A 13837-nucleotide genomic window follows, 5' to 3' on the forward strand; every position below is an offset into this window, starting at 1 on the left:
GCAAGCTTGAAAAAGCAAGAAGCTACCGTATAATAATCGATACTTTGTCAAAGAATTTTTCATCAGATTGCACGAATAATAAATGGCATTTCATCAGGAGGAAACTGGTTCCCATCACGTTGCTAGTCCAGGGTTATACTTGCCCAGCAGGTATCAGCAGCTGTGACTTTTTACGATAAGTGCAGCATTCACAATACGATACCCGTAATGTTATACAAAAATGACACTACGTTATAAATGATTGGTATAGCGTCGTCATTTTATAAAACGTGGATGGCGGATTTTTTAGCTGCAGCAACTGTCCATCTGCCATCAACGTCGCATCATTCATAGTCGCCGGCCACTACCGACGACGACACACAGTACATTTGTACGAATGATATGCGTACATTGTGCATATGATCGCAACTTGACTTTGCTTGTTGAATCGCCGTAATATAAGAACTGCCGGCCAGTATTTAAAAACAGGAGTTGCCTTTTCGTCAACTAATATTACTTTTACTTATGTTGAGTTTTATATTTGTAACATTTTACGATATTATTTGTATATCATTCCAGTGCAGTTCCTGCAGACACAATGCTTGTCTATTTCGTTAATGTGGCGGTGTTTTCGGCGGTTGCTTTCTACTTCATACGGTCTTTGAAGAAAAAATTCCAGAAAGAGGTGGATCATTTTCTCCACTTTTTTTCGGGATTCCAAACTTCCGCCGGGACCATGGGGTGTACCTGGGCTGGGATATCTGCCCTTTATGGCCGGAAAAAATCCCTACACCGTTTTTAGTACACTTGCGGATCAATATGGAGGAATGGCCTTTGTGGAGCTGGGGCAAAAGAATATTCTTGTCATAAGTGATCCAGGAATACTCAGAGAAACCTACAAACTAGCCGCATTTTCGGCTCGACCGAATTCAAAGCTGAAAGACGACACGATGATTGGGAATAAAGGTTTGTGCATCTATGATTTCCACAGTTTGCGTTTGCATTTTGTTTGTTGTAACCTGTAACCATATTTGCTATATAACTGTAGCTAGTGTTGTTATAGTCATTAAATTAAAATAAAATGCACTGCATGCAAAAATAAGAACTTAGAATTCGTAATTAAGTATTGCACTCTACTGGTGATTACACGACCAGTGTTGTCGATTGTGATCGGCGTAGCACGCAGTACGAGAAGTAAAACAAGTCTGTTCGTTTGTTCCACAACCTTCAAAACGCGGTAGCTCCAGATAAGGATTGCATAACAGCCGTTAACCACAAGCATCAATATCTGTTTGTCAAATATTCCTGTTCTTGCGGATAACCGACTTGAATATGACTAAGCATAACAATAATTTCGCATAAATAACAATATACACCCAAAAGCTTCTGTTTTGCATTGCACAGCCTATGTAACTCGTTTGTGTTCCACTAAGACTATCAAGTGAATTCGGCGTGTTGTTAACATTTGTGAAGTATCTGTATAAGTGTACACATATTCTAGCTCGTTCTAACCAAAAGTAATCTCCACATTTTACTGACATCCATATCGGAAAGCAAGTCAGATGGATTCTTGAAATTGTGTTCTTACAGTTAACAAGTAGTTTTAGTACGAATTACAATCAACCGTCTGGGGGCACAGTAATTCTTTAGTTATGCACCAGGTGTCTGTTGAAATAGGAAAAAGTATCTTAACATATTATCATATTAATTATAAGTTGATGAAGCGTAATGTTCATTCTTTATTTATTGCTTTTTATTGGCTTAATTGCTGAATTTGTCTTGCACTAAGGTGCACCGCTGGCTGTAAAATATACCGCTTACAAATCGAGATAAAAGGCAGAATTGACATATCAGACGAGCGGGCATTTCTGCGAGCTTGAAGGTCATTATCGCGGCACTTGCTTAATGTGTTATATAAAACTGAAGATGCGCCATGAAATATTAACGATAGATAACGCAAACCAGACTGTTCGTTTCGCTAACGCACAAACCAGACCGGCAAGTGTTGGGAACTGAACAATAATACCGTTACTTGTCAACCGGGTAAAGAAGCGAAAATACTGCAGTGTTTATCGAATGCTAAATGGTGATCAACCGGCAAGTAAATTATTTTCTCTACTCGGTTATATTTTTGGATATAAAATATGCTACACAGCTACGCACGATTACTTTTCGGCTTAAGATTACAAAGAAACTGCTACGCCATTACGTAATATTCTAATTGTGGTTGCAACATTGTGCACAGCCAGCCAAACATTCTTACAAAATGTTAATGCTCAGTCTGTTCTCAGAAACGTTTAGGAATTTACAGGAGCAGTTTACTTTAATAATAAGAGATTTCGGTGTAATATTCACTATTTACCGGATTCGCAAATCGCTACTAGCTGAAGAGCGAAAACTGCGGCGAAATGCCGGGCGACGAAAAAAATTGCAAACGCGATTTTTTATAAGTAATAGTATGTATTAAACAAAAAATGATTTACAGACAATTGACTACAATACGCATTAGGAAGTGTCAAAACACAAACTTGTTGCATAGGAGACTCGCCCAAAAACATCTGACCGGAAGAGCGGTTGAATGTATTAGCGGCAGCCAAGCGATGCTGTACTTGTCGGCTGATCAACTCGTGTTTTGTAGCCGATGATAACAAATAACAGCTCGAGAGAGAAGTGCGCGCTTTGTCAACGACAGCAGTCAGTAATTGGCATACTGTTTGTCAACAGGTATCATTCAGGCGGTTGGTGATGTATGGTCCGAGCATCGCCGCTTAATCCTCACGGCATTCCGCACAATCGGCTTGAAGACCGCCGCTCCGACGTCCGTTACGCCCCAAACTTCGCACATTAACGAAATCATTCACCGCGATGTCCATGAGTATCTCAAGTTCATTAACCAACTGGTGGTCGGCCGGCGTGATGACGGCGGCGTTATGTTGGAGCGTTTAACGGGTCGATTGGCCGGATCCTGCATATCGTCCTGCGTGTTCGGTCTGACCAAGAAGTTTGACGATGCGGATTTCGCGGAAAACGTCAAGATTATCGAGGAAGGATTCCAGGTTGGCGAACTCATCGCGCCCTTTGAATTCTTACCGCTACTGCGCCGCATTCCGGTGTGGTGGAAGAAAGTGGAGAATAAAATGAGGAAAAACCATTGCTTTACGTGTCAGTACTTCAGCGGCATGATTGCGGAGAAATCGGAAGAAAAAATCAGCCATGCAGATTCGCTAATTACCATTTACAAAGAGGAGATGGCCAGAAAAGACTCTATAGCGGCCTCGCATATTCTTTCAGGTAATTTCGCCAACGATATATATACGACGTCGTATACGTAGTTACGAGCACAAAGTTATCTCAATGAATCTGGAAAACACGATATCTTTAGTTTAACGAAGCCGTTAAAAAAATGAAATAACTTAGACATCCAGATTTTTTTAACATGTACAGCGTGGTAACGCCAAGTTGAAGACAGCGCATATTTAATTCGCCCCCTCACTTCCCTGTACTTGTTGGTCCTGCTCAATTATCATGGATAAAACTATGGTTCACGGTTCACCTATTCGAAAAAAAATTTTCGCTGTCTTTTGTATAGATCTCATATTATTTTTATTTTAATTTCATTTCCGGTGAAATTTCGACTGACCAGCGTTTTCAGGATATTTTGGCTTGAAACTTTTTAACGCTCTTCGTACTTTTCAGTGTTTGTTTTTTTTCTCATGTACTTTTCCTCCTATTTCAAGAAAAAAATAAGGTGGTTGGCTTTCCTTATCTTCCACAGGAAAGAGGATTTTTTTAAAATATGCTGTTTTCAAAAACCGGCCGGGATTTTTAGGTCGCCGTGGTAAATTCCTGTACAGTTGTAAGGCATTATTCGGCTTCTCCGGCCTGTTTTCGCACAGACACAACTGTTAGGTGTCCTAGTTTTGTGTCTGCTCAGGGGTAGTCGCTGTTAACTACACTTGTCCAACAAAATCTGGGACCTACTGTGTCATCCAGGAATCTTCCTTTGGGAGACCCTGCAGAATCGGAAACCAATTCGAATATGGAACAATTTTGTTTTGTTCGTTGGCACAAATATCAGCCTTTACGGTGATAAAAGTACGAAAGAGACCCAGACGATCTGGATTTTTGCGTAATTTTTTGTTGATCCACCTTTGCATTTTGCAGAAGTGGTCACTGGTCAAATTCAGTGACCACTTCCGAAAAAACCGAAAAATTCAAGAAAGAGTTTATCCACCAAAACAGAGTGTTTTTCCAGTTCTCCAAACATAGCGTTACTAGTTTTAGCAATAAGAGGGTTAAAAGTACCAAACTCTAAAATTTTAATAATTGGCAACCACTGTCTTCAACTTGGCGTTACCACGCTGTACACATTTTTGCATTAACAGAGCCGCAGCTGCGTCAAACAATGACGGATTTATTCTGCGCTGGGACGGAAACTGTCAAATACTCACTCCTCTGGTCATTCCTCTATATGGCTAAATATCCAGAAATCCAGCGAGCTGTGCAGAAGGAAATTGATGCTGTGTACTCTGATAAGGAGCAGCTGGCAGATTACGACGATATTATAAACATGCCATTTACGGAAGCCACAATACTGGAGACGATGCGCTTACGTCCAGTACTTCCCATGGGTCACGCCCGTGCAAGTAAGTTAATTACGCCGGTGCTTTTGCCGCTAAATCATGTTACGTTTTTATCTGTTTAACATGGACACCGAAGCGCTCTTTGTTACTTGTATCGCAATCCAGTTTGATTTCAGCGAGAAATCTTTTTCTTTTCGTAGCTCATGAAGCGTACACATCGTACCGAGGCCATCATATTCCTCCAAACACAGTCGTATTGTCGCTGATATGGGATATTCATACGAATCCGAAATTCTGGGACAACCCTGATGAATTCCGTCCTTCCCGATTTATCAATTCCGAAGGGAAAACTTTCCGACCAGAAAATTTTATTCCATTTGGCCTTGGTAAGAAATTAAGAACTTTTAACCACTGCTAGATTTTCCAAACTTTGCCCCAATATATATTTCCGATGAAGCAATGGAGAACCGCATTTTTTTTGCAGGAAGAAGGTCATGCATGGGCGACCAGATGGCCATGAAGGAGTTGTTTATAACGTTTACATCTTTGCTTAACCGCTACACTATTGTGCCCACGGATGGAGAGGAAATAGACTTGGGCTGGCGAATTATGTTGAGTTTGCTCGTCCCCAGTAAACTGCCCATCGCGCTCGTACCAAGAGTATGAATCGCCACGATGGGAGATGACCACCTTTAAGCGGTGGGAAATTTGCTCCTGCTTGTATAGTATTGTTAAAATTATTTTTGCACAGATTTCTATACTGTTAGTGTTGACATTCCATAATTTACAGTCTGCACTACACAAACTCGGCAAGTTTTCGATCATTTTTATTCGTTAATTGGCTATATCGTAAGAGATTATAGCCTTCTGGCCAGATCTAGCAGTTCTGTTATGTATATTCGTCTTGATAATGAACAAAGAAATAGCCAGAAACCTTGTACATGCAAGTTAAGTCAGCCTTTCATCGCCGTTGAGAATACCACCGAAATAAACCATTCTAGTCGTCAGTCCTTTCATCCATCTCTTCATTCGTAAGAAATTCCTAAAACCAACAAAAAATTAAAGGCGAACTGACCGCTGGTTTGAAAATTGGGTTCGACTTGAATGCAGCGACAAAAGGAAGCCTCGGTTAACAACTTTACCGGAGGTTCTTTATGCTCCAAATCATCACCATACTGAATACTGCTATCAATGGTCAACAAAACTTCAGAAATTCCTTCCTCATCCGTCTGATCAAAGGGGAGAAAAGATACGTAATCGAAATCATCGAACTGAAATGGACAAGCAAGAACATAAAACCAACAGGTTTTGTATGAACCGAATAAGACGCTATACCAGACTGGCAACAGCCTTTGTCAACTTTAGATGCTTTTTAATCCATGGCTCTTCCTCTTCTTCAATTAAAAGATGCGTATCCATATCCAAAAACCTACAAAGTTCAAAATCCTCGACATTGTCGAATTCAAAATACGCGTGCACGCAAATCAACTTGGAAAAAGATGTTGTACAGTAATTAATCATGAAAAATGCCAAACCCACAAGCCACAACCATCACCTAGGCCGCAAATTCATGCCTGGTCTTTAATCTTTAAACTGAATAAAATGAGCAGTAAAACTGGAACGGAACTTTTACCTCTGAATAACGTTTCGGTCCTGGTCGTTGAGCAGATCCATTTTACTTAGGAGATTCACGTGAGGTATTTCAAGGTTGATCATAGCTGAAAGCGCAACCAATGCTCCGGAGAAAAACTTGGTTGTTTCGTTCAAATAATGCGCATCCAACAGAAAGACCCCGCACACGCGAATATCCCAATTTTCCAGCTGTCGGACGACGGCGCGCATGATGGGAAGATGAGTATACAGTTCGATCTGACCTGAAAACTTGCCGGCTTTATTTTCCTGATGACGAAGTTTTTGTTCCAAACGTCAAAATAAGGCAAAACAAGTCTCAGTTTTCAATTTATTATAATTATTACGAAAACTGTGTTTCGTAGATGTACTGCAATTACCTGGACAATCAAACAAAAAGTAATCATCATCCACATAACCCAATTTTTCTTCCAGCCATTCCATGTTTTCCACGAGATGTCTGAAATCGATAAGAGTGAATTAACAATGCTTCTGCGCAAATAATCTAAAAATTCTCTAGCTGTGCATCAATGCAATGAATGCATACTGTAGACAAAAGACGAGTCCTCCATTCGGACCCAATTGCAGTTCTTCGTCCTCCGTCACATCATCGATCCCAATTAATTCTCGAATATCTCCAATTACCGACTCGTAAGCGAAATGCTCTGCTGCCGGATCTAGGTTGATAATGTGCACGTTTCGTCCGATGGCTTTGCAGTGATTCATTATAGTGGCGCAGTACGTCGTCTAAAAGAAGCAACTTAATATTATCAACTTACCTTTCACGTACATTTCTTCCGTAAGGCAGAGTTTACGGCCTGATAGGTACATGATTTCCAAAATGCATCGGTAAGAAATCAGTTAATTTATGCTTCCCAGCTTATTGTTAGTAATAATGTCTTTAGCTTCTGCGCTTAGTCAACTGTCAATCCAAGTAGCGAAATCTTACCTTTCCGCTCCCAGCGGGGCCCATCACCAATTGTGCGTATCGCATGCTGTATTTACAATCAGGCCCACTTGCAGCGCACTCTAAAATCCCGCTAGCTGGAGAAAATTGAAGGAAAATGTAATTGTAAAATTCTAAAACACCAATGCTTACTCAGTTCTGACTTCTGATACTAAAATACCGCACAAAAATAAAATAACGCACGAAACCGACAAAAAGGTGAATTATGAGTGTGTATTTGGTTTTTCTACCTGTTTGCCATCCTGAAAATGTTAAACTGAAACCGCTCTCATAGGGGGGTCGCCACCGGAAGTTAGCTCTGATTGACTTTGAACAGCTGAGTCGCCGGCCGTGAGAAACCAACAGTAGTATCGTAGAATTGTAGGATTTAGGTACATTTGCTTTAGCTTTGAGGCGTTTGTTATTCTCTCGTAGAACTGATTAATAAGATTCTGTATTATCCAAATCATCATAATGACGAAGAGAAGGGTTGGGGGGGATGAAAAAGAAAGAAGGTTGTGGAAAGAGCCTAAACTGCGAAGGTACACAAGAAGAGCACCCTAAGTGATAAGTCTGCAAGGAATCTGCCATAGAGCTGTAGATACGAAATATTTCTAATTTTCGATACACGTACGGGTTTTGATTTTTACTTTTCAAAGGAGAATTTATGTGTCTGCACTCATTAGTACATACGCATGTTTTAATTCCAGTTAAAATTCGTGTCGTTACAGAAAGAAAAAGAAACAAGCAGGTACCGCCGGCACCAGGCCAGAAAATGGAGAACCTGAGAATTCCCTTCACACAAACTCTGCAGGCAGCGAAGCGGAGGATGACACGGAGTTGCCAGCATCAGTAGCGCTGCGAGACACTTTTGGCTCTTCATCTATAGGTAAGTTACGTAGACCAATACGTTGTCATTAGTTGTAATCGTGTTTCTTGTACTCAATATTCCCCTTTTCAGATAACAGTGCGCATTATTCCGCTCCGTCGCATTTGACACCGAAGGAAGAAATTGTTCCTCGGAAGCCAAGCACACAGGCCTCCGCCGCCGATAATGCGGAGCATTTGCGAATTGCAGATGATGTTTCTTTAGAAGATGTAATATCTGAAGCCAGTGAAAAAGAAGACGAGAGCGATGCCGACGAAGAGCAGCCCAAAGCTGTTGGATTTGAGAATGGTAAACTACTGTTGTGCATTGCATCATGTTATTTGCAATCATGAAGCATAAGACTTCGGTTGTTCACCACGCCAGATCCGTTTGGCAAGCACTTGGAACATGTGATACCTGACAGTGTTGCGGAACGTGCACAACAGCGAAAAGATTTTACTGAGAACGAATATACGGTGAGTCTGGCAAGGATTATAATTACGAGATATTTAGTAATTCCGTATTTAAATTCGTAGCATTAGAAAATTCATATGATTATGAATCTTTTTTAAAGATCTTGTAGTCATTCATTTTAGTTTTCAGTTTCCGTGTGTGGGGAAATGCAGCATTCGTCGTCTCGGACCTAATAAACCGGAATTGTACCTTTGTAATTTAAGAAACTCCTTCGTAAGTCATTCGTTCACATTATATTTTGCAATGAAAATAATTTCGTATCGTCGGATGTTAAGGAAAATGGCTTTATAGGTGCGAAAAAACCTGTTGAATAATATTTCATCGGGTGACTGCTGGTCTGAAGTGAGCGATGAATATTTTGGAATCATCAACAGCTACGTCGATTTGTTTCATTTTCACATACATCACGACACCGATTTGGATATAAAGCGCGCTTATTGTTTACATGTCCTTAACCATGCTTTAAAGTACGTAATCACCATTTTGACTTTGTATCCAGCAACGTTTGAAATGTTTGCGAAATATTTTTTGTAGAACCAGGAACAAAATAATCTCTCACAACAGTAAGATTGCAGAAAAGAAAGATAGATCGACAGAATATCGAGACCAGTCTTATCATCGACCGAAAACCCTAATTTTACTCCCTTTTCGGCATAATGCTTACCGTATTTATCAGATCTTTTGCCAGCTGTTGAATGCCAAAGAAAAAACACAGATTATGAATCGAAAACGCTTTGAGGAGGAATTTGGATGGACCAACTCTGATCCAGTGGCCAATGATCCCGATCGCCCGGCAGATTTTAAGGCCAATTTCTCTGGCAATACGGATGATTGTTTTCGCATCGGAATCGCATGCTCCAAAAAATCGTTGAAGCTATACACTGAATTCTATGCTGCGGATATTATCATTGCATCGCCTTTGGGGCTTAGAATGATTATTGGAAACGAAGGGGATAAGAAGTACGAATATGATTTCCTTTCTTCCATAGAATTGCTGATTTTGGACCAAGCAGATGTGTTTTTAATGCAGAACTGGGATCACCTTTCGGTAACAATTTTTCTGCAAAGTACCGTATTTGTCCTGTTAACAATAAAATGTTCATCGTGTTTAGCACATTCTTAAGCACATCCATCGTTTACCCGTCAGCACGAAAGATGTGGATTTTTCTCGTATTCGTCCGTGGCTGCTGAATGGATGGGGCAAAATTTATCGGCAGACGCTGTTGTTTTCGTCGATCCGATTGCCGGAGATGCAGGCTGTAATGAACCGACACTGCTTTAGTAAGGAAATAACTGTCAGCTTTATGCCGGTTTATCGATTTCCTTTTGACCTAAAAGCTTGTTTTTTACCTCTGATAGATTATGAAGGGTCGGTAACTGTTACCTATTCGGATGTCGATCGTTCGCTATCGCGAGTAATGTCTTCTATACCACACGAATTCCATCGAATTCAGAGTCAAGATCCACAGAAAATGGCGGATATTCGGTTACGATATTTTTTGGATAAGGTAAGTATCTTCAGAGTTCATATAGGTGTGTACAGTAATAATTAAGCAAATTACTATAACTGAGATGTATCGTTAAATCTGCAGATACTGCAGCCATTGTTGGATACAAACAACGGCCATACCATGATTTTTGTCCCTTCGTACTTCGATTTTGTATGCATCCGAAACCATTTCAAGCGCGAAGAACTCAGCTTTGTGCAGATTTGTGAATATTCATCATCAGCAAAAGTGGCCAGAGCCCGTGACTTGTTTTTCCATGGCAAAAAGAGATTTTTGCTTTATACCGAGCGCTTCCATTTTTATCGCAGGTATAAACCACGACATTTTTGCTTTTGTGGTAACTTATTTTGTCGATTAACATTCTAGATATCGAATCCGAGGAATCCAGCGAATTATTTTCTTCGAACTACCCCACTATCCGCAGTATTATTCTGAAGTGTGCAATATGATGACAGCATCAGACAATGCAGCAACCGGAGAGAAAGCCATTGCTTTGTTTTCTAAATTGGATTTTTTAAAACTGGTCCCCGTTGTGGGTGCACCAAAAGCAAAAGAAATGGTTCAGGGAAACAAATCTCAATACACTTTTGTAACAGGTGGTACGGATTCCTGATTAAGTTATGTGCATTTTCTTTTTGGTAAGGATCTGTGCGAAGGGTGCAGAAGTCCAATTAAAAATAAGAAAACTAAAATTAATGTCGGAATGATTATACCACAGTCTGTTATACTCGTGGTTGGTTATGGTGAGTTGGTGACGGACATTTCGGACAACATGTGGGAGATCGGAAACTGTAAATAAGGCAGGTAATTGTCCTACGGTGGTGGCGACTGTTTACAGGGAAACTTTGTAATGAGAATGAAAATAGGTACCACAGACTGCATAGAGGCATTTTATATGGCTGATATTAATTTTTAACTAGTTCGCCTGGTCTGTGGACTCTGTGCATTTGAATTTATTACATACAACTACGGTCTTTTGACGTAGAACATCAGTGGGAAGAATTAACAAGAAAATCCGCCCCGGCGATAGGGGATCGAAGCAATCAACGCTTGTGGTCAGACATGTTGACTATCAGGAAACTGGAAGCCTTGAGGGAGAACGCCGACGTTATCGCATCTGCTCGCTTGTTGGCTGTCTCCACTAAGGATGCCAGTGCCTGGTTGTTGGCTTTGCCTGTTGCTAGCCTTGGCACGCTTTTAGACGATACTGGACTACGAGTCGCAGTCGCTTTACGTATGGGAGCTCCGATTTGTAAGCAGCACAAGTGTCGATGCGGTGAAACAGTTGACGCCCAAGGTTTGCATGGTTTGTCATGTTTAAAAAGTCAGGGGAGATTCAGGCGTCACGCAAGCCTGAACAGCCTTATTCAGCGCAGCTTGGGATCGGCAAAAGTCCCGACTATTTTGGAGCCTCCTGGACTGTGCAGGTCAAATGGGAAGCGCCCAGACGGTTTGTCTCTTTTCCCTTGGAAGAACGGTCTTCCTTTGATTTGGGATGTGACGGTGTGCGACACATTTGCTATATCGTACATCGCCGGCTCATCAGAAACAGCGGGTTCGGCAGCAGAAGACGCGGAAGAACGAAAGAGGCGCAATTACGAGGAATTGACTGATCGTTATTTTTTTTCCAACCGGTGTCCTTGGAGACTATGGGAAGTTGCGGCGCCAGTACCCGTCAGTTCATAAATGAAGTTGGCCGACGCATAAAAGATCAAACAGGAGAAGTGCGCGCTACCGATTTTTTGTGGCAGCGTATTAGTGTTGAAATTCAGCGTGGAAATGCCGCTTCTGTCCTCGGAACTGTTGGTTGTTCAAAAGAGCTTGAAGAGTTGTTTTACTTGTTCTAGCTATTCGATATTTGAGTTTAAGTGTAAATGGCATTTGCTTGTACAAGTTTAAAATAAAGGAATATATAACTACGGTCTTTAGTACGCCTCCGATGATTGTTGTTATTATGAATTTGTTCATTTATTGACAAATCAAGAGTGGATCAGACAATAAATTATTTTTTAGAGTTTTCTGTCGAATGTTTATTTGTTTTTAAGTTTACGACTCTTTTTTTGTTTGGATCACAATTTTTCGAAGAATGCCAGTAAGGTTTGCCCGTGATTTGCAAGAGAAATGTTGTTTGACGCAATTTTTTGTTACTTTTTACAGGCTTACCATTCGCAACTTTCAAGTCCTCAAAAAATCGGGAACATGGCATTACTGCCACTCAAAACTAGTTACAAAGGTCCAGCTCCAAAAATGGTTGCAGAGGGTAAGGATGTTTAGAAAAGTCTTCATCAACTGGCTTCGACATGCAGGTGGTATTAGTGGTAATACCAGGACATCGTAGCACTGCCAAACGATCCTGCAGTATATGTATATATTAAAGGTTTGAAGTTTGAACCAATTCAAGTGTTTAACGCGCAAAAGGTTTGTGATTTTCTTTAGTAATAATTTTATAATTTTAACTATAATATAAACGTTTATGACTTTACGATTTTATCGGTCATCTGAATGTTTCTATTGTGACAGGGGATGCTATGGACATCATCGATGAGGCGTTATATTATTACAAGGCCAACGTTTTTTTCAGGAACTACGAAATCAAAGTACGTTCTTGTGAAGAATGGTGCAGTAGTATTAGTAATAATAATAATGGTCTAGCATCAAACATTTTGATGTGTGGAACGGTGCACAAGAAATAAAAACTTCATAATTAGAATAATTATGATTGCAGTCCGAAGCCGATCGTGCCTTGATATACGTGACACTATACATTAGCGATTGCTTGAAAAAGTTGCAAAAGGTATGGACGTGCTATTGTCTTTTATGTTTTAAAAGCTCTTAACCACGGGGGAATTTATTTGTGCTAATTGCAGTGCGCTAACCGGGCAGCGGCAACGAAAGAATTGAACACGCTGGCCTTATCCAGCTATCCACTGCCTGGTGAAGTGGGTTTTCCTCTGTCTTCCATGTATGCGAAACCGAAAGATCGAGCAGAAGAAGGTATTAGAAATGAAACCAGTTCTAATGCGTAGGAGTGCCGATGCTGCTTCCGTGTAGAAAAATGGCAGCTTGAGTGGTGATTATATTAAGAGCAAAATTCAGCTACGAGTACTGGTTGCTGTAGAAGTACTTCCCTTAGCTGTTTGCGACAGATAACATGCGAGCCTACTTTCAACAACTCAGACAAGAAACTGGAATGCGATTACTGGAGAAAGCGATTGATCCTGCAACGGATAAGCCCAGCAAGGTTGGCGCGAACATTATTTTCAGTGCGAAGTATGCTAATATTCTTTATATATCCACTAACTTGGAATATTTTTGGCAGTGGTGGCTGTGTTTTGCAAAAAGGAAATTTATGGATAAAAGTATGCAAGTGCCTGGTCAGTAAAGTGTTCCTCCACAACTCCTGTTTCCCACCAGCGTTTCGAAAGCTGATCATTTAGCGGTTTTTTTCTAATACGTGTTGTTGTTTTCTGATATATGTTGCCAGAAGCTATATCGTATCACTCGTATGTCCCATGTTGTTCACGAGTGCCTACGATTGTTTTGGCGTTTGAAATTTCGATAAAATGTGAAAATGGGCTTTTATAAGTTTTGCAAGCCATATCAAGGGACCCACAAACGTCGGCATTAGGAGAAGCCGTAATAAGCAGCTTTTAATGAACATGTTTCCTTTTAAAAGTTCCGAAAGTAGACCTACGAACGGTCACCGACTCACCGGCGTACCATGCAGCGTAAAATGATTAAAACGTTGAACAAACGAGCATACAGAGTATTGTACATCATTCTTACAGTTGTCAGTGAGGTATGGCGTACAGTACTAAAAAGTAAAAACTGGAAAGTTTCGATTATCATG

General features: G+C 40.6%; 4 protein-coding genes across 6 annotated transcripts; 3 read left to right on the forward strand and 1 right to left on the reverse strand.

Moving 5' to 3' along the window:
* Window positions 1-67: 67 nt before the first annotated feature.
* On the forward strand, window positions 68-5556 carry LOC129581151 (cytochrome P450 18a1-like). The gene is given in 8 exon segments (XM_055472058.1): window positions 68-150; window positions 290-370; window positions 559-679; window positions 681-945; window positions 2704-3270; window positions 4365-4625; window positions 4763-4948; window positions 5047-5556. Coding segments are annotated over 8 exon segments (1731 nt in total). The 5' UTR covers window positions 68-82; the 3' UTR covers window positions 5229-5556.
* On the reverse strand, window positions 5369-7342 carry LOC129581152 (GPN-loop GTPase 3-like). The gene is made up of 7 exons (XM_055472059.1): window positions 7141-7342; window positions 6739-6938; window positions 6572-6651; window positions 6196-6436; window positions 5898-5991; window positions 5705-5833; window positions 5369-5604 (listed from the first exon to the last, which is right to left on the reverse strand). The coding sequence occupies exons 1-7, from the start codon at window positions 7183-7185 to the stop codon at window positions 5560-5562; spliced, it is 834 nt and encodes a 277-aa protein (XP_055328034.1). The 5' UTR covers window positions 7186-7342; the 3' UTR covers window positions 5369-5559.
* A 174-nt stretch (window positions 7343-7516) lies between these two features.
* LOC129581231 (U3 small nucleolar RNA-associated protein 25 homolog) lies at window positions 7517-10685 on the forward strand. Its single transcript, XM_055472194.1, has 11 exons — window positions 7517-7679; window positions 7869-8026; window positions 8099-8314; window positions 8390-8481; window positions 8609-8692; window positions 8771-8946; window positions 9014-9527; window positions 9592-9760; window positions 9839-9987; window positions 10072-10295; window positions 10354-10685. The coding sequence occupies exons 1-11, from the start codon at window positions 7612-7614 to the stop codon at window positions 10598-10600; spliced, it is 2097 nt and encodes a 698-aa protein (XP_055328169.1). The 5' UTR covers window positions 7517-7611; the 3' UTR covers window positions 10601-10685.
* Window positions 10686-11549: 864 nt separating this feature from the next.
* LOC129581024 (actin-related protein 2/3 complex subunit 3-A-like) lies at window positions 11550-13689 on the forward strand. 3 transcript variants are annotated; one of them, XM_055471851.1, is made up of 7 exons: window positions 11550-11711; window positions 12145-12247; window positions 12508-12584; window positions 12713-12781; window positions 12855-12981; window positions 13134-13228; window positions 13307-13689. In XM_055471851.1, the coding sequence occupies exons 1-7, from the start codon at window positions 11637-11639 to the stop codon at window positions 13367-13369; spliced, it is 609 nt and encodes a 202-aa protein (XP_055327826.1). In that variant the 5' UTR covers window positions 11550-11636; the 3' UTR covers window positions 13370-13689. The 3 variants fall into 3 exon arrangements, with proteins under 3 accessions (XP_055327826.1, XP_055327827.1, XP_055327829.1); XM_055471852.1 differs by having other exon boundaries at window positions 11697-11793; window positions 13307-13688; XM_055471854.1 differs by lacking the exon at window positions 11550-11711 and adding an exon at window positions 11807-12079 and having other exon boundaries at window positions 13307-13683.
* Window positions 13690-13837: the final 148 nt, after the last annotated feature.

This window comes from Paramacrobiotus metropolitanus, unplaced genomic scaffold (assembly GCF_019649055.1).
Source record: "Paramacrobiotus metropolitanus isolate TYO unplaced genomic scaffold, Prichtersi_v1.0 Parri_scaffold0000005, whole genome shotgun sequence".
NCBI classification, from domain to species: domain Eukaryota; kingdom Metazoa; phylum Tardigrada; class Eutardigrada; order Parachela; family Macrobiotidae; genus Paramacrobiotus; species Paramacrobiotus metropolitanus.

What these genes read in the sequence shown, in the direction of transcription:
- LOC129581152 (XM_055472059.1), bottom strand. Translation starts at nt 7,185, where the DNA reads ATGCGATACGCACAATTGGTGATGGGCCCCGCTGGGAGCGGAAAG. An exon ending in GCCCCGCTGGGAGCGGAAAG is followed by an intron (nt 6,939 to 7,140) that starts GTAAGATTTCGC and finishes TGCTTCTTTTAG; the next exon opens with ACGACGTACTGCGCCACTAT. An exon ending in CTTTTTGTTTGATTGTCCAG is followed by an intron (nt 6,437 to 6,571) that starts GTAATTGCAGTA and finishes GCAAGTTTTCAG; the next exon opens with GTCAGATCGAACTGTATACT.
- LOC129581231 (XM_055472194.1), top strand. Translation starts at nt 7,612, where the DNA reads ATGACGAAGAGAAGGGTTGGGGGGGATGAAAAAGAAAGAAGGTTGTGG. An exon ending in AAAGAGCCTAAACTGCGAAG is followed by an intron (nt 7,680 to 7,868) that starts GTACACAAGAAG and finishes GTGTCGTTACAG; the next exon opens with AAAGAAAAAGAAACAAGCAG. An exon ending in GTCCTTAACCATGCTTTAAA is followed by an intron (nt 8,947 to 9,013) that starts GTACGTAATCAC and finishes TATTTTTTGTAG; the next exon opens with AACCAGGAACAAAATAATCT.
- LOC129581024 (XM_055471851.1), top strand. Translation starts at nt 11,637, where the DNA reads ATGGGAAGTTGCGGCGCCAGTACCCGTCAGTTCATAAATGAAGTTGGC. An exon ending in TAAAAGATCAAACAGGAGAA is followed by an intron (nt 11,712 to 12,144) that starts GTGCGCGCTACC and finishes TACTTTTTACAG; the next exon opens with GCTTACCATTCGCAACTTTC. An exon ending in CAACGGATAAGCCCAGCAAG is followed by an intron (nt 13,229 to 13,306) that starts GTTGGCGCGAAC and finishes TATTTTTGGCAG; the next exon opens with TGGTGGCTGTGTTTTGCAAA.